Genomic DNA, 23853 nt, shown 5'->3' on the forward strand with positions numbered 1-23853 from the left:
GACAAACAGTCCAGTGCTGGCAACTGCTACAATTAGCATGTTAGCAGTCTGACACAAATTCTTCAAATAAAGAGAGACGCACCAAGAAACTGGCTGAGAGCCACAATCCTCTTCTTCCAGGCATTAAACGCAGCACTAAAGGCAACCAGGCTGTCCAAACGACATTATTTGGCATGGACGTTAAGGAAGAGGATCAAAGTGAGCTAAGGGTTACTCAGGAAGGGTTTTAAAATCAGCAAAATGTAAGAAGCAAAAAGTAGACAAATTAGTATAAAGTCATCTGTTGATTTAGACTGAAGCAACGCAAAGAGATCTTTGGTACAGTAAGTGCTGCTTTTGATTTTAACTCAACTTTTAGGATTTTGCACCAGCTATGTTCCTAACTTAAGGTTACGGTAATTTTTTTAATTGAGGAAAGGGCAAACTGACCTGAAGTCAGCCAAATAACAGGAAACTGGAAAGTAACAGGAAAGTTGCTCTGTCCTTCAGAGCTCAGGTTCACTGTCTTAGTATGTCCTGAAACATCCAAGACTTTGAAATGTCTTTGGCCTTTAGATCTCTGTGTTATGTTAAAGCCTCCAATCTCTGTGGTTCACACAGTAAAGCCAACACTGATAATCAACTATTAATTATTAATTTTACAAAGTACAACCCTGTTTTCTGAATATAAATGCATTTAACACATTTTCAAAATCAAAATGCAACACTGTTCCAAACTCAAAGGTTTTCTAGGCAGTTCACCACAAAAAGTCTAAATAAAAATGAACTAGCAAGGTTTTTTTTTTTTAGGTATTTTGTAAAAAAAATCATGGAAAAATTAAGAAGATATTGCTGAACTGCAACTCTTGAGTTTAATTAATGCAAATTTTTATCTTTGTGCCATCTTCAACAATTTATTTAAACTGTGCTTTAAATGTATAAAGTTTGAATCAGCAAATTATCCTACACCGTTACCTTAAATCTCTGTCTTTTGACATTTCAAAGAGAGTAGGACAGCTGCTGCGTCTTTCATCTAAACCAAACAGAGTTCTAAAATCATGGGTTCAGTTTTAAATACTGGTCTACAAAAATCTGAAACACAACAACCAAAAAACTTTTATTTTTTATTTTCAGGAGTTCAGTACTTTATTATAAGTGCTTTTAGAAAAAAGAAATAAGGTCATTATCATTATTTTTAATTGAAAGATGCTGGATGTAGATGGAATATAAATCAACTTAAGTGCTTTTTTTGTTAACATGTTCAGTCGTCTAAAATAATACAAATAAAGAAAATCCGTTTTCTTGTTACCATATTGCTTCAAACCTTATCAATTTAAATTCTAAGCTTCTAGTAGACTAGGAAACATCCAGTGGATGTTTTCAGTAGACATTCTTTTCTCCCTCTTTTGAATCCTCTTTACTCTGTCGACACTTATGCCTCACTGACATTTTAAAAAACTGTTTCGAAAAAAGTATTTCGGTGGCATCCCACAGGATTTCTTAATTCTTTATTTATGTTAAAGCCAAAGCATTTTTTAACGACATGACTTGTGCCAACATCTGACTCAACCAACTTATGCATTTTAAATCATAAAAAAACTGAAAACTATCACCTCTAGTTGAACTCCATGTTAAATATACCATCAGGGGTTAAATGGCAGCAGAGACTAACTTGACAGCGATCATATAAACACAGGCTGCTCTGGCAGACTAACCGCCATTAAAAGACACTAATTTGGTTTCAGCTCTCATGGGTTTCCACAGACGGCCCCGTCTCGCCAGTCTACCATGCCATGTGCATTGTGGGAAATTATGTGTGCTGTGCATTTAGTGTGTTGTAATTTACAGCGATTGTGTTTCTTGAGTGTTTTTTTTAGGTGTATGAGAGGTGGGAACCGTTGGAGATCTGAGAGGTGATGCTGGCGCTCCTGCTCATGCCCTGCTCACTCCTCCCCCCTGATGACGTCCTCCTCATAGCCTGTGGGCTGTTCCTCACCCCTCCCGCACCTCCCTGACTACTTCTCTGACTGCCTCCTCCAGGATGGTGAAGGCTCCAGGGTGGCGGGCCGCCTGCAAGCATAGGGTGACCCCAGGGCTGCTGCGAACTGGAGCCCCCCTGGTGATGACCATGATGGCTGCCGCCTCCGCTGCTTCCTGGCCACTGGCTTCCCCCCTGACCGCCTCCTCCTCCTCCACCGCCTCCTCCCCCCCAGCCTCCTTGGGAATCGGGAGCCAGGTTGGTGATTACCATGTTGCTGAAGCCCAGCCGCAGCGACTCAGAGTCGAAAGCCTCAATCTCATGAGCCTGGCGCTCCAGCAGGGAGCGGATTCGCTCCAAACGCTCATTCTGGAGGGAAAGCATTTCCTCTTCGATCTGAGGAACAGAAAAATGTAACAAACCATTTGAAAAGTTAAATGGTCCAGCAGAAGTCAAGGTAAAGGGTCATTTTAACATAAACAAAACAAAAAAAGTTATTGAGATATTTAGTCGCATTAGAAAGAAATAAAAAGAATAAAACGATACATTTTAGCATTTCCTATAAATAGAGTTTTTTTTTTTTTTTTTACATATTTTTATCTTTACATTCCAAACATTAGCAGACATGCCAGTAAATTTCCAATCGATGTGGACCTTCGCTGGTTTTCTGACAGCCTAGATAAAGTTAGACCAGCTTGCCTTCTGCTCCAGCAGAGCCCTCCTCAGGGACACCCTCTGCTCCAGGTCCCTCCTCTCCTTGTCGTGCTGTGCGTCTGTCTGCATCTTGATCTTGCTCTGGTAGGCGTTGAGAAGCTCCAGCTCCTGCTGCAGCTGCATCCTCAGAACCTGACATTCACCCTCCTGAGCCTCATCTAACCGTAGCTGAGGGTGGAACAATCAAAGAGAGCGACAAATTAATTATTTGCTAAAATCCCAAGAAAACTCACGATAAATGAGCAACAGCTAGATGAGGAAAATTATATTTTTGTGAAAAAAAGACAATTACCGCCTGTGTAGATAGCATCTCATTGATGGAGTGGTCGTACTGCTCGGCCAGGATGGCCAGCTTCCTGGTCTGTTCCTCCTTCAGCCTCTTGAGAACAGCCTTATGCTCAGATTTTGGGGTGGTCTCCAGCAGGTGGTTCCTGAGCGCTTTGTATTGCCGTGTCTGTGTCTTACACGTCTCCTGCAGCTGCTTCTTAATCTGAAGCTCCTTGGACTAAATATGGGAAAGAATCCAGGAGAGGTTTTACATTTTGACATTGATGGTTTCTCTATAGGTTAAGATCTGCACCAATTTTTGTACCTTCAAGCTTTTAGGCTGCTGTCGGACCTCCATGACATGCTTACGCCTCAGTTCTCTCTCCCTCCTCTTGTTGTATTCCAGCTGGTTGGTGAGCTCAGTCTGGTGCTGGGTTCGGATCAGGTCGGCGCGGGCCCTCTGGATAGTCGCCAGATGCCTGAACTCCAGCTCCTGCATGGACTCGTGATGCCTGAGCAGCATCGCATGTTCCAGATCCTTCTGCGTCTGCCGCTTGTTCAACTCCTTGAAAACATAGTAAAAGGTTTTTCAAACAGAGAAATAAGAAAAATGGGGATGTCTAAGAAGCATTTGTGTTCATGAACCTCTCTTGCTAGATCCTGCTCCACATTGTGTCTGGCAATTAGGATCCTCCGTTTGAATCGGCGACACTCCAGCTCCAGGTACTGCCTCTGCCTCCTCAGCAGGTTGGCCTCTTCTTCTGCCTGTAAATAGAAAAGCAGGTCAAAAAAATAGGAGCCCAACTCTCACCAACTAAAACCTTCAACAACTTTGCAAATTGCAAATACAACAAATAGTCCTCATATTATTTACCATGTATCGTTTTTAAAATATTTACCTGGAAGTGCTGAATGTTTTCCTTCTGCTTGGAAAGCCACTCCTGCTTCTCCTTTTTGGGAGTCGACTGGTTCTCACTCAGTTCCTGCCATAGAAGCATCAATAACTTTTGTTAGATTAATGATTAAAATTCTCTCTATACATCTAATCTGTTCAGGTTCAGTTGATTTAAAGGTTGGTTAAAGTTACCATCAATAGTTCAGGTTTACCTCTTTTAGCTGCTCCTTGCGTAGTTTGTATTCCCGCTTCTGCGACTCCAAAAAGCTGCTGAGCTCCTTCTTCTGCTGCACCTGGATGTGCTGCTGAAACTTCTTCTCATCGTTGGCAAATGTCTTCAGCTAAATCGCATAAAAACATAAATAACTATACCAGAATCCATATCAATATTTTAGTTTCTGTTAACACATGATAACCAGTCTGAGTGCATACATCTTTCTCTAGTGCAGCTTGGTGTTTTTTGAGCAGCTTCTCCATCTCCTGAGTGAAATTGTTCCTCAGACTCTCCAGCTCCTTGTCCAGCCTTAGCCGATGCTCATCCATCTCTCCTTTCAGCTTGTTCTCCAGGGCCATCAGGTGCTTCTGATGCTGCCGCCTCATGCGTTTGTAACCTGACATCTGCTCCCTTAGCTCAGAGTCCTGCTCATGTTCTTGCATCTCACGCGTCACCTGTGAGATGGGGATTCATGAGAACCGCAAAGTCCACAGGGTTGACATGAGAGGGGGGAAAAAAATATGGAGAAGGTGGTCTTACAAGGGATGCTGTGCGTATCGTAGCAAAGTGCTCTCTGTTGCGGTAGTGCTTCTTTTGGGCCTGAGCTGGAGCTGGCTGTGGCTCGGTAGGTTCGCTGCTTGCTGCCTGCTCACCAGAGAGACTCTCCTCTTCCTCCTGGAAAACAATTCATCATATTAGTTAGAAACCATTTAGAACTTGAGCCCCAGTCAGCTTTGGCAGATGGCCGCTCACACTGAGCCTGGTTCTGCTGGAGGTTTCTTCCTGTTAAAAGGATGTTTTTCCTCTTCACTGTCGCTACAAGCATTCTTAGTGTAAGGGATTGCCTTCGAGTCAATGATTCGATGCAAGCAACTGGTTTTCCTTAGATAGAAAACTGAACAATAACACTGTATTATCTGGTTAACTGTAAAGTGCCTTGAGATGACATGTGTCGCGAATTGGCGCTATATAAATAAACTGAATTGAATTGAACGAGTCAGGAAGCAGTTCACAAAATATTGAATATGTGGATATAACATAATATTATTCATGAGCAAAATATTTCCAAAATACCAAAATGAAGAGAGGTGCGCCCTCTAGTGGCTTTTCAAAGCGATTTTCTAGTTGTTTTATGTAATAGCTAATACAGTTCAAATTGTACTATTTGAATGAAACCTATTAAATAATCTGTCTTCATTGGCCTGTTGAAGTATTCATATCTCTAAAGATCCCACAAGATCAGCAAACGTACCAGTAGGTGGCGCTGTTAGAAGATTGTATCAAACCACACAAATCAAACCTTTATCCTCTGAAGTATGAAAACATGCAGTTTAAAATTGTTTAACCCAAAATTTAATTCCTCAAATTAAACTTCTTATTCAAATAATATTGCCTGTGTTTTTTTATAACGTTCAATAAGAGTTTTAGACATTTCTTTACCAAGTTGCTGGTGGGTTTTAGAATGACTTTCAACATTATTTTTAGTCTAACGTTTTCAGCTCAGTCATCAAAATAGTGTTTGGGCAGAACAGAATTAAGAATATGTGGAATATATGATTTCCCTTATATTCATTTTTGCAAATGTCACTTTATAACTTAAGCCCTATATCTCATATCTTGTTTATATAAATTACTACAGACTTTTTATTTAAAAGCTATATTACCTTTACTTGTATCCAAACCTGCATCATTGATTATATTTTAGTCATACATAAATAACTATCTCTCTATTTTTATTCCTATTTTTTAAAAACACTAAGTTGGGGGTTTGCATAAACTTGTTGTTTTCTGTTTATTTTGTGCAGAAAAAAGGTCCACAGCAGCAAAAACATAAATTCACACAACCCCATTGTGTCTTGATCTGGTTTACAAAACAGAAATTAAAGCCTGTTTGTATGACTGAGGTAGAGACATGTTGATTCCCTCCGAATACTTGTTGACTCCAATCTTCTCTCTTTGATGCCAACAGATGTTCCTGATACAACTTGTTCCCAATGGTTTTTAATGCACCTAAAGATTAAACTAAAAACAAATGGGTCCTCTTTTCCAATTAGTAGTAATGGCCACCAGGTCTGTACTTTTATAGGTACCGACCAAACTCTATCAGTACTATAGAGTTGTTGGAGTAAAATCAAACGGTAACATATTTAGCTACCTAAATGTATTATTGGGACACAGACAGAGGAAGAGTGGGCAAGTTTCCATGCCAGACTAGAACACTGCATGCACAAGAATGTATATGCATGCTGTCAGATGCTGCTGCTGCTACTAAAAAAACAATCATGGCTGATAGAAGGCTCAACTCCTAATAAAGAGGTGAGCTCCACTTTTAAAAATGCAATGCAGAAATCGTTCTCTGCAGTATTTGTGCTGTTGAGCTGAATGTAAGTGACAGGAACACTTCTACAACTCCTGCATTATGCAGCGTCCCGCATCAGATGCGACTTGTCAACAACATGTCTCATACATATCAATTCCCAGCTAGCAGAATTTGGTAGCATATCCGCTGAAATGTGACCGGTACCCATCCCTACTAATTGGGCAACTCTGAAGGTACTTGCTTTATTCTTTTATCTTGGGGTATTTAATTTAAAGGGGGCTTAACAGACGTAAACCACACGTCCTAGGTTTTAGCTATTAAAGAAAAAGTGCTTAAAGCCAAGATTCCTTTTTCGTTCTGGTTTATCCCGTCAAATCTCTTCCAAAAAAACAGTTTTTGAGTAACAAAAATAACAAGAAAAAAAAATCTAGGAAAAAAAATGCATTAACATTTTCCAAGCAACTGCATAAAAAATGACTCTTGGTTTCATAGATGTATTGCGTGAAGCTTTTACAGCTGCATGACAGTACAGAGCATCCACTGAAACAATGAGTTTCAGAGCTCTGGTTTGCTGGCATCGGCTTGCTTAAAGAGCAGGACAGGCCACGAGTGGGAGGACGTTACAGAAGCGTTCGCTTTTCACAACAGTACAGATAATTTAGGCTATACTGAAGAATGAGGCACAAACAGGAGAACATTTCACTTTGGATTCAGCGTACTAATTTTAATGGAAATGCCAAACGGCAGAACCAAAAGGCTTTGAGGCCGATCCGAACTGTTTCCATACATCATTATTTTCCAATACCAGCCATTTCATTTGATCAAAGAAATCAAAATTGCAAATAGACTTTTTTCTTTTAAAATATGTGAAAAATTTTCAAATATAAAAACACTAATACATAATATAATTAAATGTCATTGTTTTTTTTATTTAAATGTTTAAAATATATAAATTTTTTTAGGAATATCTTTGAGTCGACTGAAAACCCTGATAAAAAATGACATGGGCCATTATTTTAAGACTGTCCGTATAATACAGTAATATTAAGCTGTATTGCTGTAGCTCCTTTTAAACACAGATGAGTGTCCAAAATGGTAAAAGTTCAGGAAATGTTGGGTGTAATGTAAAAACAGATCAGGATAGGAGGTTAAAAAGAAAAGGTGTTTCTATCTAGAATAATATTCCTATACAAATATTTTACAAAAATACCACCTAATACCAAGTGACCGACAATGTACTGAAAAACTGTGAAATAGAAGAAATATAATGCAACCTTTTTAAGATGTTTCACACACCATCTGAATATTGTCTTTATTGTATTCAGTCCTCTTTACTCCTAAAATTAAAAAATAAAGTTTAACCAAATGCTTTCAATTGTCTCCTGTTTAGTAAATAAGCTAATTTGTGTTTTTTTAACCTCTGTTAAATTGTTTTATCTCAGTGAATGTATGATGTTGATAAAGGAATTCTGATTCTACTGTTCATTGCATCACCTAAACCTGGTATGTGTGTGAAGCACCTACAGAGATGCATTGCTCAAGTAAGATTATCCATCATGGGAATCCAGTTGTCTTCTACTCTACAAATCTGCTGTTTATCGAAGCACAACCAGAGGAAAGCCACTGCAGGGAGACAGAACAAACTGCTCCTTTTGCAGTTTGCAAAGTCATTGGAGATAAACTTAACGTGCTGACGAAGGCTAAAAACTTAAGACTAAAAATTGAAAATGTTTAGAAAAATAAAGCCAAACATCATCCACAGTCCTCCACAGGGAAAGATGGTGGAAGCATCAGGCTGTGGGAATCATTTTCTTCAGCAGGAATAGGGAAGCTGATCAAAGTTAATACGGAGATGGATGGAGCTAAAAATAAAGAAACGCCAGAAGGAACCTTTAAAAGGCTCCAAAAGATTTGAGGCGGTTCGTTCAATTTAAAGCAGAACATAGAGCCTAAACAGAGCTAACAGCAAAGGTTTAGATCATATTCATATGATGTTCCACTAAAATCTAACTGACTTCCCATATACTGCTTTAGCTCTTTGTCATTAATGTTTGTTTAATTAAACATAAATTCCTTTATTTGATTGTCCAAACTGCAAACCCTAGATATTAGCAGATTACCCCCAATTCAAAAAGTTCAAATTAAAAGCGAGAGAACCTTTTAAAATAAGTACAAAGATAAGCAATGAAACTAATGCTGTATGTTAGAGTTTCTCCACCCACCGGTTTGACGTGTATCACTGAGCTGTTTGACATAACCGTGTGGTCTCCCTCCATTAAGTCCAGCTCACTGCGGCTGTCTTGGGCCGCTTCATTCAGGCTGTTGACAGAGCTGCTCTGGGAGCTGGCACTGATGGACATGCTGGGGATGGACTGATTGCTGCCAACACTGTTCACCGTTCCTGTACGACCTCCGCCTAACTCCAGGTCCTAGAGCAGAGTGGACAGACCACACGGAAAGACAGCAAGAGAGAGAGGACAAAGAAAGACCAAGAGGTACAGAGAGTACAAAGAAGGAAAGACATGCACAAAACCAGCATATGCTTAATAACTTGCTCTAATTGAAGCAGCCAACAGCGGTGGGTGAATTTAGTATCCACAGACCTCCTCTCCATCCTGGGGCTCTGTAGTCGGCCCGTTGTGGGCCTCTTGAAGGAGTATCTTCTTCATCTTGCGGTACTGCAGGTTGTCTAGCTCTCGCACCGCATCCTTGGTTCTCTGAATGAGATCCATCAACACCGAATCTGGTCGTTCACGCTGCAGAAATGCGTGCTGGAGGGCAAGAAGAAATACAAAACTTTAAGCAAAGTTTCTGATTGTGATCCAACAGATACATCCCTGATATATCAGTTATGGACTAGAATCTGCACACAGTCCATAAACCCGACCAATGATTTGCTGTTTCCATACTAAACACAACTGGACAACCTTCACCGTGGTCAATAGTTAAGATAAAACATGTCCTCAGACAGGTTTACACTGCTTTGAAGCTGCAAGAGCATGAGAGAAAACTAGACTTTCAACAGACACCAAGGTAGAGTGGATGCATAATAGCTGCTCGGTTTTTATCCTTTTGAGCTTCATCTGCATATGCCAATGCTGGAAGTCAAGGAAATGCGCACAGAGACAATAAGCTTGTGGTACTAACTGCTAATGTAAGATACTAAACCAAGCTTAAATGCTAACAATTTGAACTTTTTTTTTTTTTTTTTTTTTTAAGGAAAATCTAATTTTCCAGTGCCGGCTCTAACTGACATGATGTTACACCTACATCTGATAAAAATTATGAATAACCAATGGCAGAACAAGGAAAATACTTCTAATGTCTTTGTCACATGTTCTGATATTACTTTTTTAAAATAATCTGAAAAAAGTGCTGGCCTAAAATCTCATAGATACAGATGCACGTTATATCGGCACTGGTATCATTTGATATTTTTCATCTTTTAAACAGTCACCAGATTTAGAAACATATTTATTTACGTAGTCTTTGGAGGAAAAGGGAATGGGTTCACCATGTGATATTGTTTTTATTATGACAATGAAGGTGATGCAGAGCAGGACCTTTCACTAAAGCAGACAATGTAAGCGGTTTGAAGGATGGATCATGGTGTCAAAGGTAGGGAAATGCTACTCATTCTCATCTGTCTACTGCTTCCGTGAAATAATGACACCGCTTACTGTTTTTTTGGTAAATTTACATTGTTTGCATCCATGTTTACTTACACCCAGCATGTCGTCAGAATGTGGCCTGTCTTGGGGATTTTTCTGAAGGCAAGAATCGATAAAGTTTCTAAAGTAATCCGTCCTGGAATAAAATTGAAAAGACAGAAGGTCATAACTATTACATATTAAAGTAAGAATTTACACTGAAAATAAAACCTTTTTTAAATGATGATAATATAAAGTTAAGCAAAAGTGTTCTGGAGCTTTATGGCTTAGATCCAATAAGTTTGCAACACTAATGAAGATGAAAAGCGTAATAAGAAGACACTCCCCACCATTCACTGGATTGCAGCGTGGGGCTCTCATTCTGCGCTATGTGGTATAAGGCACTCATTGCATTCATATTGAAGAGTGGAGGCTTCCTCTCGGCTAAAAAAAGGAAAACAAATGTAAATTACAGAATCAAAAATACATTTACCAAATTTAAGTACCTCATTTAGAACATTATCCTTTAAAGTTCTGAGTTTAGACGACAGGTCCTAAATTCTTGCCCCAGAAAAGGGCATTAAAGATGCCACTAAAAACAGCGGTATTTTTATTAGAGCCAATAAAAAAATGCCTTTTTCAAATAGAAGAATTAACTGCATCAATGCAGTGTAAGATGGTTGGGATCCCTGTGGCTCTAATGGGGTTGTTCTATCAGCTGACCTCATTTTTCTCTAAAAAAATAAAACAATTAATTCTCCATAGTTCCAGGGATTTTTCTGGGCAATCAAGTACATTAAAACCATGGTCATTCAAACAGGTACTGCAACTTTAAGCAGCGGGAGAGTCTATTTCTTGCATGAAAAGGAAATCTGCATTTCCCTAAGCGTTCAGCAGAGGGCAGCACACAGTGCTTTGCTTTGAAATATTGTCATATTATTGATCCTTTCTCACCGAGTATGAATTAAAATAATAAAACCAGATTATTCAACAGTTATTTGTTAGGCATACCTGGTATACTATGGTGTCAACTTCCAGTCAACAATTTTCCTCATGGTTTAAATTTTTCTCTTGTTTTTGCACAAAATATGTAATTATTAAAAGAAAAAAAAATTATTCATCTTCTGGAGTTATTGTCTGTTTTTTCAAAGAAAGACAGTTTTGGCTTCTGGTTAGATGTAAGACATAACTGTCTATCTTGTTAGATTTATCTATAAATATCTATAAACATAGAAATGTTGTTAGCTCTATCAGGCTTGGCCCACCAGCTCCACCAGCTTGGAGATGTCATCATCCAGCCATGTCAGTTTTTGCTTCTGCTCAGATGTAAGACATACCCGTCTATGTTGTTCAATGTAACTGTCTATAATGTTCGTAGATTGCTTCAGATGTTGGCCTTGGTATGTCGCTGGCTCATATTTTATGTATTTGTGTTACTTCTATCTTTTATACTGCTGCCATCGTTAAAGTGAGCAACTTCCTAACATCAGGCAGTCTTATCTAGGCTGTTTCTTTATATAATGCAAGCATGTTTCCAATTTACATTTTTTTTTTTCAACCTTTAAGCATTACTTTACATGCACAGTTGTTTTATGAACTGCTGATTGGAATGTAAGGAATAGGAAACCAAGGTACAATTTCTTGTTTGTGCCCAAAACCTGGTCATTATAGAGCTGTTTTTGAGTGGGGAAACTTTTTGTTTTTATTGCACTTATTCTCTGTCCATTGATAGTTAGAAAAAAGTATACAATCTAAACTTTATTCCAACCTGCGATGTGCTTATGCCCATGTAGTCCTTAGGGATACACCCCACACATTAAGAACCGCTGGCTCGGACCTACCTAATTCTATACAGGTAATGCCCAAGGACCAGACATCCACTTTGCCGTCATACTGGCCCTCATCCATAGCTAGAATCACCTCTGGGGCCATCCTGAGTAAAAGTAAAAAACAAGTCTTAAAAGAGAAATCAAAGGCATACTTTATCACAGCAATTTCTTGCTTATTTGTTTTACAGTGAATGTGAAAAACACAGATGGAAGGTTGTGGCAAAAAATATGTTTTTTTTCATATTAACGGAATACATCAAGTAATGCTTAAATTGGGGGTTTGCAGAGAAACAGGAGAGACTCATTTGAATACATCAGCTGGTAGCTCTACATGAATATGCAAACAGAGGCAGACTCTTTTTACAGTCAAATTGACTGTAGAAATCAGAGACTTAAGTTTACATGTAGTCCAAAGTGGAACTGAACTTTTGTAGCATGTTTACTGTTCTTACTTACCAATATGGTGTTCCCACAAAGGAATTGGCAGGTGAGGCAATGGAGGCAGAGCCAAAGTCCGCCAGTTTGACTTGGCCAGGCTCAGTCAGCAGGATGTTACCAGCTTTTACATCCCTGAAATGAAATAATGTGCAGAATTAAAGGTGATCAGTGGTGTACTGTAGTGTTTAAAAGCTCAAACTAGCTGCATCATGTAAAATATCTCACCTGTGAATCATATTGTGGGAGTGAAGGTATGCCAGCCCCTGCAGAGCACCGTGTGTAATGGCAGCAATCTCAACTTCTTGTAAAGGTTTTTTATGGACTGTGAGAGGACATAAGTAGAGAAAATAGTAAATTTGCCTTTTTAATCGCAGCAGTCTTAAGTCTTTTTTATAAGATACTTTGTTCTTTTTTATTTTACCTTCAAGCAAGTCAGAGGCTGAGCCAAGGCAATACTCCATCACCAACTAGAAACAAGCATGAATTAGGTAGACCCATAAATGATTGTGAAAATATAGCAAATCAAAATGAATGACTTACCCATGCTGTGTGCTCACGGAGGTAACATCCTTTGTATTCTATGCTGTTAGGGTGTTGGATCCTCTGGAGAAACTTGACCTCTTTAATGATGTCCTGCCATTTCTGAATTAGAAAAGAAAAAGTTAAAGTCCATCGACACTTATAATAGCTGTCTGCGTTAAAATAATTGTACATTGCACATACACACATAAGATGGTTCTGTTTGCCTAAAAAGTAATCATAGCCAATAAGAAACCATCTTTGCAGTAAACTGCAAACAGAGGCAAGTATACTCTGGTTCATCAGAAGGGTTTTTGGTAAAAGAAATTACAAATCAAAGTTAAATTATTGCTTCAAATGTGTGTTTTTTTTCTTTGAGATTCATAAAGAATCAATTCATTGAATGTATTATTTTCTATAGTCAATTAGTTTAGCATTTTGCTACACTCTTATAGTTCTTTTATTTAGGGATGCATGATATTGGGATTTTGGCCGATATCCGATATGCCGATATTTTAAAACTCATGTAGCCGATAGCCGATAACCGATATCGATACTGATGTTAAAGCTGGACAAAAATATGCAGTGATTGAAAATAGCAGTTTTGTTATCCATTTCTGACACTTTGAAAAATAATATACTCAAATATATTTTCATATGCTGATATCAAATAGATTTTTAAAAACGCGGTATCGATCTATTTTACTTTCAAAATCTCATGAAATTTCATCGTTCTGTTACAAACTCTCGTGATATTTTGCAAATTCTTGTAAGATTTTGTTAGTAAAATAGAACGATACCGCGTCAATATATCAACATATAAAAATATGGCAAAACTTTGTGAATTTTTGGGGGATGACATATAGCAATATTTCATTAGTAAAAGAGATTGATATGATGTTTTTAAATGGCAATGTATCAGCATATGAAGATATTGTGATATTTTAATGTATCAATATTTTTTCCCTCGTCTTTAGAAGTTTTTAAGTCTGTAAAAAAGAAGTTTTTGAGGAAGAAGAAGAAGTAGTATTTCTTTTTTTTTTTTTTTTTTTTTTTTTTTTTTTTAGACTTTAGAAACTCAGAAGCTGATCAAATATTGGGTTAAATATCGGTAGGGTGGCCGATGTCCGATATTCAGTTTTAAGGCCGATACAGGCCGATACCGATAGGGGGCCGATTATATCGTGCATCCCTACTTTTATTCATTTTACCAGACCTGGGCAATCCTAAAGTAAGGGTGATACTTTCTCAGACTGGTTAAAGTCAAAGATAAGTAGACAACCGTTTTCATGTAAAAATTGCATATTTTTAGTACCAATCAGTGCAATTATAAATTAAACATGCTAAATAATATCCTCCTGATGCCATTCCAACATTATTTAGATGTATTAAGATTTCCGTGTGGGAAAATGCATAAATGGTAGCAGCTATGAAAGGCACAGAAACTGTAAAAACAAAATCTTTTTTTTAACTCAATTACGATCTTTTGATTCTTTATGTAATTAAAAAAAACATTTAGATTATGTAAAAAAAAACAAAAAACAAATCCATCTCACCTCATTAGACTGTTTGCCACTGTAAGACATCTTTTTAATTGCCACCACCTCGTTCGTTCGCACGTCCCGTGCCTAGGAAACATCAACCAAAGCTATTAGTTCACATTTCAAACAAAACAAGCATTTACCTTTGAACTTTCTGTAGATCGATATAAACAAGAAATACTTTGTTTACATCCCCAGCATATGGATCATTTAGAAACTGCAGTCAGATGCAAAGAATCAGGAAAGTTACAGTCAGTTGGTGCAATTAGACTGTAATGGAGGGAGGTAGTTAGAGGGGGTAAACATTACTGAACAGGACACAGCTCACGCTGTTAGACTTATCTATAAGAATCTAAAACATTACTGTATAGAAACACACTATATGTTGTTTGAATATCTGAAGGCGGTGTATGGTATTTGGCCTTACAAAGTAGACGGCCCCAAAGCTGCCATGGCCAATCTCTCTGAGGTCAGAGAAAAGCTTCTCTGGGTCTTCTTTAAAGAACAGTTCGGCCACGTCCGGATCCTTTAGGCTCCCTGCCCTCCCAGAGGATGGCATCCTGGTTTACGTAGTCCCGTATCGCCCGTACAGACGGATGGGACTATCTGGGCGCTGAGCTACACCAAAGCAGCTGAAGATTCATTTGCAGTTATGTGGGAGCCTGAGGAGGTCAACGCATGGACACCTAGGCAGAAAAAAGACAGAGAGAAGGATTGAGGTGTAAGCAATGGCAAAGTGAGAAACATTCTCTTTCCACAGAAGGGAGAAGATGAGAGAGATGAGTCAGTAAGGCAGCATTTAAACAGTGTAAAAAAAGAAAAAGGTGTGATCCACACTGAACATTGTTTAAAAGAACATCTCCACAATTTAGGATCGCAGTTCCTGGTTATTACTTTATATGTCTTCTAATTACCTGCATAAGAAAATTCAGGAAGTCCTGATTTATTCAAAAGAGGTTCTCCACACAACCAAAGTAAATATAAATAAATAGACTTTGCTTTTTTTTTTTTTTTTTTTTACAGCAAGGTCAGAAGCTCTCTGAATACTAAAAATGCTGGATATTAATTTTCCGTGGTTGAACCTCCAGCTTCTGCTAATAACATGACAAACTAACTACAGAGTCATCACTAGTGAATCTATATAGACTGAATCAGCAATCGCTGCAAATCTGCGCTCCACAGGCGTGACTGAGGCTATGCAAATATCCCAGGTCAACGATTGATTTAGTGTCCAAAACAAAGAGGTGGCCGGCAGTAATGAGAGGCGAGCTGAACACTGATGATGAATAGGGATGTGGGTTGATCTCTTTAAACTCCATTCATCACTTTTGTTCCAGTTAATACATGAACTCTTTACGATATTATTCATTATTGGGGAATACTTAAACACACTTTAAACACACACTCATCACAGCACTGAATGTCCTGAGCCTGCAACATCATCAATGACCCCTCACACCCCCACCATGGACTGTTCTCCCGGCTGCCCTCTGGGAAGAGGCTTCGCAGCATCCGCTGCAGGTCCAGCAGGTTCTGGGAAAGCTTTTTCCTCTGTGCCATCAGACTATTGAACTCTAAACTGGACTCTGCATCACACTTGCAACATTATTTTTGCACCACCAGCGTGGCTGAACTTTTTAATAATCCTTTTAAATAGGATGCAACTCAATGCTATACAGCATTTTGCACAGTATCTATTTTGCACTGCAGTGAACATTTCCAAATTATTGCCCCTTTGCACCATTATTTTCTATACTGGTTTTCCTTCTCTCCTATACTTTTTAAATGAGGATAACTTCTGCATTTTATAATGGTAATGTTCATTTAAATGTTGTACGTTGCTCATTTCACAGCTGCAAGGTGTAAGCAACGCAATTTCGTTTTGTATACCCTTGGTGTACACAAAATGACAATAATGCTTGTCTAATAGTTTACAAGCTGACTACAGGGGTGTTCAACTCACTTAGAGCAGTAATTATACTAACATTGTAAAAAAAATCTATAAACATTTTGCATTTAGGAAAAAAATCTTTTTCATCTGTTAATATCCACAGCTCCTCATGTGGAAATGTTTTAGTTTCATCTGGTGTAATTTAGCAAAACGTCTTCTTTAAGTAACCTTTTGCAATCCAATTATTAATCAATTAATAAAAAAATAATAATACTATTCAACAGATTAATAGATTTGCAAATTAATCTTTAGTTGCAGCCCTAGTCCAGCCTATGGGCTATTTGCAGCCCCCTTCATGATTTTCTGAGGCAAGCGAAAACAATTCAAACTGCCACAAGCGAAGGATGCTGATGGCTTTTTTTTTTTAAGGCTGGGCGTTAGCTCCAAAAGTAGGGCTCTGGGATGATGCAAGTTGTACTTTAAAACAAAGAACCATGTATTTACTAATGTAGGATATCAAACAGTTATTTGAAAGGAAAATGAGTATCTTTACAATAAGATATCTGGAGAAAGATTTTACAATTTAGCTTATTAAGGAAATGAAAATTAATATTTGGGGAAAATTATTCTCTCAAATTATATTGCAGCTAAGTAAAGATCCTGCGCATGTTTTACATTCTGGTAATTTTGATTCAGCTGGAATTTAAAGTGGTTACATGAAATTTGTTTTTGATAAATCCAGACACAACTGAAAAACAGATCTTAAAGGTTTTGGGGAGACAATGCCTCACGTATTCTACCCCAAATTCTGTTTAGCTGCCCCTCATCTGACATTTTGACCATCATTACTTTACTCTGATTTTACTTTTCTTTCTGGGTTTGAGGTTTATCAGATGGAAAACCACAAAAATCAGAGCATATTTACATTTCAATTTTCAGTTCAATTCAGTTTATTTATATAGCTCCAATTTACACAGTAAAATATACAAATTAATAACATAAGAATATAACTAATGTTTTGATGATTTCATGTTTTTTGTAATCTTTTGAAGCCAAACAAGAACTGAACTGGCCAGTCTGTCTGTGTGACGTCAGCTATTTGGAAATTTGCTCAGATAATTAGAAACAGCTGTTGATGTAGAGAGCAGCAGCTAAGAAAACATTTTTATTAAACTTGTAAGACGTTCAAAGAAAGTCACGTTTGCAAAGCAGAATCGTTTTCCCCACTTTTTATATATATTCACAGTCACAGAGACACGTGAAGAGGCAAAATCAATGAGTCACAACGCACCAGGGAGTAGACCTGCTAGCGTTAGCCTAGCATTTTAGAAAGCTGCATGACAACATCGTCGTCAACGAGACCAAAGTAGTTCAACCTTGTGAGAGTCGTTCTTGAGTGAGAGATAATCCTGTCTAGAAAACTATTTCACCATTTTTCAAGAAAATAAATGACATTTTCTGAAACCAAAAAAACATTAAAAACTCTTCTCTAACCTTTAAGCCATGTTGACATAACATGCTGTCAGTGAGAAAGCATTTTACATATATAAAAATGATTTCCATTCCATAAATAGCTCAAACAAAATAAAACGTGTGATGAGCAGGTTTATTTCTGGTTCTGCAGCACTGCTGATGTTGACAAGTATACGCACAATAGGTAACCTTCCTGAAGCACCGAATCTTTCAGAAGCTTTATTCTGCTGTAAAGCTTTCCAGCTGTGTGCCTGCTTTTAATTAAGGCCAAGAAAGGCCTTTCAAACACATTTTAAAGTTGTTATAACTTAAAAACGAATTACTCTGTTTTACAGCTTTAAATATTTCTTCCCTTGAGTTTAAATTTCAAATGTGGATGTTCAGTTATTCAAATTTGCCACCACTTATTCTGTGCAGTAGTCCCATTACCTCCACCACACCATACTTGTTAATTATATTTGACTTGTGGGATTTCCAATTGTGCTTCTTCAGAGCATCATATGATTATATCTAAACTTGAGCTGCCGAGCCGGCTGAACAACATTTTTCAGGAGCTACATGATCCACATAGCAAACACAACAGCATGAACTCCTTTCCTTCTAAACCAATCGGTTTCAATTTCAACAGATAAAGTTAAAAAATGTTTACATTCTACCCTCCCAATAAGAACCGTCAACAGGACTATTTGGGTTAAAAAAAAGATATTTTCAGACATAAAGACTTCCTGTAAATTTCTTGAAGCCCTTTATCCAGATAAAGCCGGACATTTGGGCTGAATACCTTTCACTCCATAAGCAGAGGAAATCATTAGCAACTTAAATGAAAAGCATTTCTGACCTTTATTAATTAGAAACGATCACATTGGTGCCACAAATATTTTAGAAATATGTCAGAATAAAGTATCATTAATATTATGGAATTTTACTAAGACTGTGCTCCAAAATGAACCAATGCAACCTCTCTAAATAAGCCTGCTGTCTGCTTTGGCCTATAGACGTTGTTTTATCTGTTAGAAGAGATTCCCAGAATCAACACTAATAAGATGCACCACTGCAGAAGAGGCAAGGAAGGAACTTGTGGTCAAGTCAGAGATCTTAGTATTAGACCTGCGGTTAAAAAAGGCCCCGGTCAGGGACTTCATCTTTTAGGAGCCATCTGCACAGTTTCAAAAGAAAAGGGAAGTTTACTACTTCTCATGATTTAGTCAGTCATCTTATTCTAGCATCATTCTGACACATGCAATATTTATTTTAATATGCAAGACTACGACTATTTCACAATACTTACAGATCAGGGTTAACTCGGCAGCAACCAATTTTTGCTTCTTTTTAACACCTAACCAAGCTGATTTCTTTTTTCAGAAAGACTGACAAGATTATTTAAAGAAATGTAGTATTAATTTAAAAAATAATTGTAAAGAAAACCACTGACATTAATATAACGTGCTAAAGGTTAATTGAAAGAGGTTCTGGTTGGGAATCTAACATGACAAAAAAATTTTGAGGACACTTTTTAAATCTGATTAATTTTATTCAAACTATATTTGTTTGGACAGTTTTGATCTTTCTCTCAGTAATAATCAATCAAATATAGTATAATATACTATATTATTATATTATATATATATAACGTGCCGGCCTTATCAAACCTGATTGCAGCCATGCAGGATGCTACATAAGGCCTTAAGTTTTCAAATGATAATTAACCTTTACAATAAACATCCCTAGTCCCTAGTTAATGGGCAGCATAAGGAAAATACAACAGATATATTTCAAGATTATATGGACTAAAACGAAAATCGAACGAAAAATTACCCAAACAGCTCTTTCTTTCCATCTTTGTCAAACAGAACACCGAGTACAGTCACAAGACTAAAACTGGAAGATATGTGCCCAACTGCAGGATGTGTGTGTGTGTAATTACTCAGAGGAACAGTGCGTCCAAAAAAAAAAAAAAAATCACTGTTTTCACTGCTTTTACAGCAAGAAGAAAATTATTTTCTTGATTCCTGTGATTTGCCTTCCTTTGGGTGTCAAATAACAAAGAAAGGGCCCAATGAAGAAGCAAAAGCCGAGGAGCTGGAGATGCAGCATCCAAAAGACATGCAGAGGTGAATAATAAGTAATCAAACACTATTGTTCATTTCTACAGAGAAATTTATCATCAGAAAAACTGACATTTTATGGCACTTTTCTTATAATGGGATGTTTTTATTACAAATATGCTGGATAACTTTTTATCTGTGGACCCTTTCGGACAAATGGAATATAAACAATCTAATATATATATATATATATATAATAGGATTTAAAATACGGCCTCAGGAACACTTCAAATGTAGAAGTCGAAACTTTATTTGAAAAATTCTGATTTAATATGGTTGTATATCTTTATTAATTATGCTTTGGTGCTCCTGGTTTCCATAAAATGAACGTAGTGGTTGAATTGTAGAGAATCTAAGCTTTCTAAGGATTTATAACATGTCTATATTGGTAAACGTTTAACAGGTAACATACAGAGCGGAGCGCCAGCAATCACTTACATACCCTTTACAAATAGAGTCCCCATCCCTCAGTGAGGTCTAGAAGCACAATAAGATACATGGCTGTACATTTTATTTTGGCAATTGACCAATTAGATGAGCCCTTGAATGATATATACCTACTGAAAAAAAGTTAAGTCAAGAAAAAAAGGTAAAAAGCCAATTTAGAAATTAAAATAGCCTAGTTAATAATTATATTTAGGTTTATAAATTTAAAAACATGTGCCAGTATTAATGCCTCTGTATATGAATGTGTTTTTCATGAATTTTTATTAGAAGCACTTTATTTTTGTTAATATATTCGGGCAAGTTGGTGTTTCTTGTTATTACATTGACATTAATTTTTGCCATCAAAATATCCATATTTTGATGGCAAGTTAATTGCAATAACACAAGAATTTTTGATTTTCAAAGTATTTCACTGAGTGCCCTATAAAGGGTTGAGGGGCAGGGAGGTAAAAATCAGGGGAAAAAATATATAATTTGAATCAAACATAAAAAAATTGGAAATTTTATTTTCAGGCCATATCATCCAGCCCTACTTGCACACATGTAGAGGAGTTTGATGACCCCTTGTAAAGATGTGTAAAAAGCCTCCAAATGAATGTAGCTTTTGAAGATATGTTAATCTGATTTCAACTTTAAGAACTACACAAATCTAAAATTGAGTATCTTTCTCAAAGGGGGAGAATAAAACTCCAGGTTGGGAAATAAATATTGCACAAAAGAATATAAAGCACCATTGTTGTCAGTAACCTTAATAGTTTCTTGAGAATAAATAAAACATTTTTATTGATTCTTTTTTTTTTTAAATCTCAGCTTTTAAGAACTTCTAAATAAATAGCTTCCTGTTTTCCTACTATACAAATTTGATGTGACAGAGTGACACATTTTGTCTCAGCCACAGTGATTGGAGGCTAAAGGAGCCACATTTAATCTTCCCACCATAAACAGGAAGAAAGGGAGCTTCCAAACAAAAGCTTCCAGAGCTCACTGTCAGGTTAACCCAAAAATATGAGCCCCCTAGTTGTTTGGAAAGGATGGGAGCACTATCAGATATGTTCTCAGCATCACTCAAATCTCTGGTATGAACTCTGTGCTTTGGTTAAATGAGACCATGGCTGACATTACAATCCTTCAAACTCCAGGTGAGTTTGGAGCAAAACGGGATATGGACTTGAACACCGACAAAGACAGTGATAGTTCAGTATTGTAGAGGCTATTGCAAGAAGTTTAAGATGCCCTAATCTAAGAGAAATAGCTGAAGACACTTTTATCCGTGTGGTTCAACTTAACAGTGGTTTAACTTTGATCCTTTCCAAAGTGAAAATCTCTCTTACAGAAAAACGTATGAGCCAAGATTCTTAGGAAAGCAAGATGACATTTTTAAAGAACAACATCTAGTTTGTTGTTTTATTTCATTCATGCATATAAGCCACATCTACACATCCTTTTATATGTATGCTCAATGAACATCATCCATGTTCCTGAATGCTGCAATACTAAATAATTCAAAACAGAAATGCACTTAGGTTGTACATGTTCTAAACCGATAGGAAATGAAACTGCTCTGGATCTGTGTAAAATATTTCTAAGCCTCTCAGTGTCAAATACTTTAATTCATCTTCATAAACAGCAGATGCATTATTAAAGTATCTCCAATCCACTTAAAAAGTGGAAGTTCAGTAAAATTCTGAAATCATGTTCAGCTGTTGCAAAATAAAAGAAACATCAGACAACCCCAGCAGAACTGGAATTAGCCAATAAACAGAGTGTTGGTGTAGGGTTACTTAGTGATCAGTCAGGCGCTCAATAAAAGCAACACGGCATCATTACAGCTGTTTGTTCAGAGGAAACCTTCATTTCAGGACCTACGTGAGAGCTGTTATCCAAATGGCTTTCATATACACTACATCTCTATCCCAAGATGGAGGGTGGGGCATTCACGCTTTTGCTTTCCAGACTGATTACAGATTGTTGACTTGACCGAGGAGAGGAAGTCAAAATCTCCTGCACCCACACCCCCTAGCTTCAACAGCGACACATCTCATTTCTGCTGCTACCGCCATGATGGTGATGGAGGAGAGGAATAAAATGACCAAGCGCTAAGAGGATTGAAGTCGCTGCATTATGAAAATTTGAAAAAGCAGCATAACTATGAAAAAAAAGAATGAGATTTTCCAGTAATTGGCCAAGAAAAATGCAACAATTTAAATATACAAAGGCCACATAAAGGATCCAAACAATATAAGCTGTTTATAGATGACAGAATAAGAAAACATTTATGTGATAGGCGTCCTATAATCAACAGTTCTTTTAGAGAAGAGGTGACAGAGCTACTGGACTTTTTCCAAGACTATAATGACCTTACATTAATTCAGTCCAACCCCTCCCCTACCTGTTGCTACACTCCCTTGCTCAGCAAGATAAAACTTTGCAAGACTTTTCCTTGCCAACAGGAGACAAACAAGAAGATTCAAATTCAGGTTTAAGATTTGATTTTCTTCACTAAAAGATAAAATATGCTGTACAAATAATGTCTCAATAGATAATAGACACACCTACATATAAATAGAAATGCAACAATCCAGATTTTTCTGATCCAATCCAATACCTGGGCGGACGGTATTGGCTGACATCCGATACAGTTCCGATTCAACTGTTAAAGTCATAGGGAAGCGACTGTTCCAACAGTTTCAGTTCCAAATTCTCCTGAGTGGTGCCCGACTTTACACGAGTATATAATAAAGTGAATCTGATTGGTCGATTATCAACGGAGCGGGATTGTTGTGGCGGAAGGTTTGCAGCAAGTTTGGTTGTGGCCGATTAGTCGGAAGCATCTTGGTAAGCAGTTAGCAACTTAGTGCTAGTAGGTTCCCAATGGGAAATTATATTGGGACCAAGTAGAACTAAATTGGTGACTTAGAAACAACACTGTCAAGAAACGCTATGGACAGCAGAAACATGCAACAAAAAACGATTTGTGTTTCTTATTTCAACCGTTGCGTATATTTTCTGCAACGTATTAGGCAAGATGCTATGACCGAAAACATTTGATTGACAGATGCCCGATGCCAAATTTAGGTATACAAGCTGACATATAACTAACTGGTCTGCATAAAATTAAAAACAACACAAAAAAACACAGCTTTTAAGACAGATTTTTTTTTTTTTTTTTTTTTTTATGAAATTTTCTACCTTTTGGAAAAATATGGACTGATAAGAGTACATTTATATACATGTTTAAGCCAGAATGATTTGACATTTAAATATGACTTCCCTACGACTTTAAATGAATGAACCATATGTCCTGCCATGCCAGTGAAGATTTTAGCCTTGACATAATGTTGTTAAAAAAAGGTAACAAATTAACACGGATACAAATGTACTTTAAACTAATAATTAACAAATAAGCAAAAAAAAAAAATGTTTTTAAAAGAGTTCCATGTAAAATGCACTGGATTAGATCTCTGATATCCAATATCAAATCGTGGAAATCCGATTCAGATATTGGATCGGTTCATTTCTACATATGCCTCTAAGATGTGATCATCGCACCATAATAACTTTGACTCAAAATACAATAGTTTAAGGTTTATATT

At 37.2% G+C, this 23853-nt stretch overlaps 1 protein-coding gene across 1 annotated transcript in view; it reads right to left on the reverse strand.

Annotated features, from left to right (window-relative positions):
- Nucleotides 1-1846: 1846 nt before the first annotated feature.
- LOC107097636 (serine/threonine-protein kinase TAO1-like) overlaps nt 1847-23853 on the reverse strand; it is a 24405-nt gene continuing 2398 nt past the window's right edge. The window contains exons 2-21 of the mRNA XM_015394860.1: nt 14772-15030; nt 14360-14431; nt 12825-12926; nt 12706-12751; nt 12510-12606; nt 12303-12416; nt 11859-11950; nt 10368-10461; nt 10093-10174; nt 8971-9138; nt 8590-8796; nt 4588-4722; nt 4266-4502; nt 4046-4174; nt 3838-3921; nt 3584-3703; nt 3264-3503; nt 2964-3176; nt 2657-2839; nt 1847-2353 (exon numbers count right to left, since the gene is read on the reverse strand). Of these exons, the coding sequence (XP_015250346.1) occupies nt 1853-2353; nt 2657-2839; nt 2964-3176; nt 3264-3503; nt 3584-3703; nt 3838-3921; nt 4046-4174; nt 4266-4502; nt 4588-4722; nt 8590-8796; nt 8971-9138; nt 10093-10174; nt 10368-10461; nt 11859-11950; nt 12303-12416; nt 12510-12606; nt 12706-12751; nt 12825-12926; nt 14360-14431; nt 14772-14903 (3048 nt within the window). The 5' untranslated portion in view covers nt 14904-15030 and the 3' untranslated portion in view covers nt 1847-1852. The remainder of the gene's footprint in view (nt 2354-2656; nt 2840-2963; nt 3177-3263; nt 3504-3583; nt 3704-3837; nt 3922-4045; nt 4175-4265; nt 4503-4587; nt 4723-8589; nt 8797-8970; nt 9139-10092; nt 10175-10367; nt 10462-11858; nt 11951-12302; nt 12417-12509; nt 12607-12705; nt 12752-12824; nt 12927-14359; nt 14432-14771; nt 15031-23853) is intronic.

Source organism: Cyprinodon variegatus, unplaced genomic scaffold, assembly GCF_000732505.1.
Source record: "Cyprinodon variegatus isolate N-32 unplaced genomic scaffold, C_variegatus-1.0 Scaffold712, whole genome shotgun sequence".
Classification (NCBI taxonomy): Eukaryota; Metazoa; Chordata; class Actinopteri; order Cyprinodontiformes; family Cyprinodontidae; genus Cyprinodon; species Cyprinodon variegatus.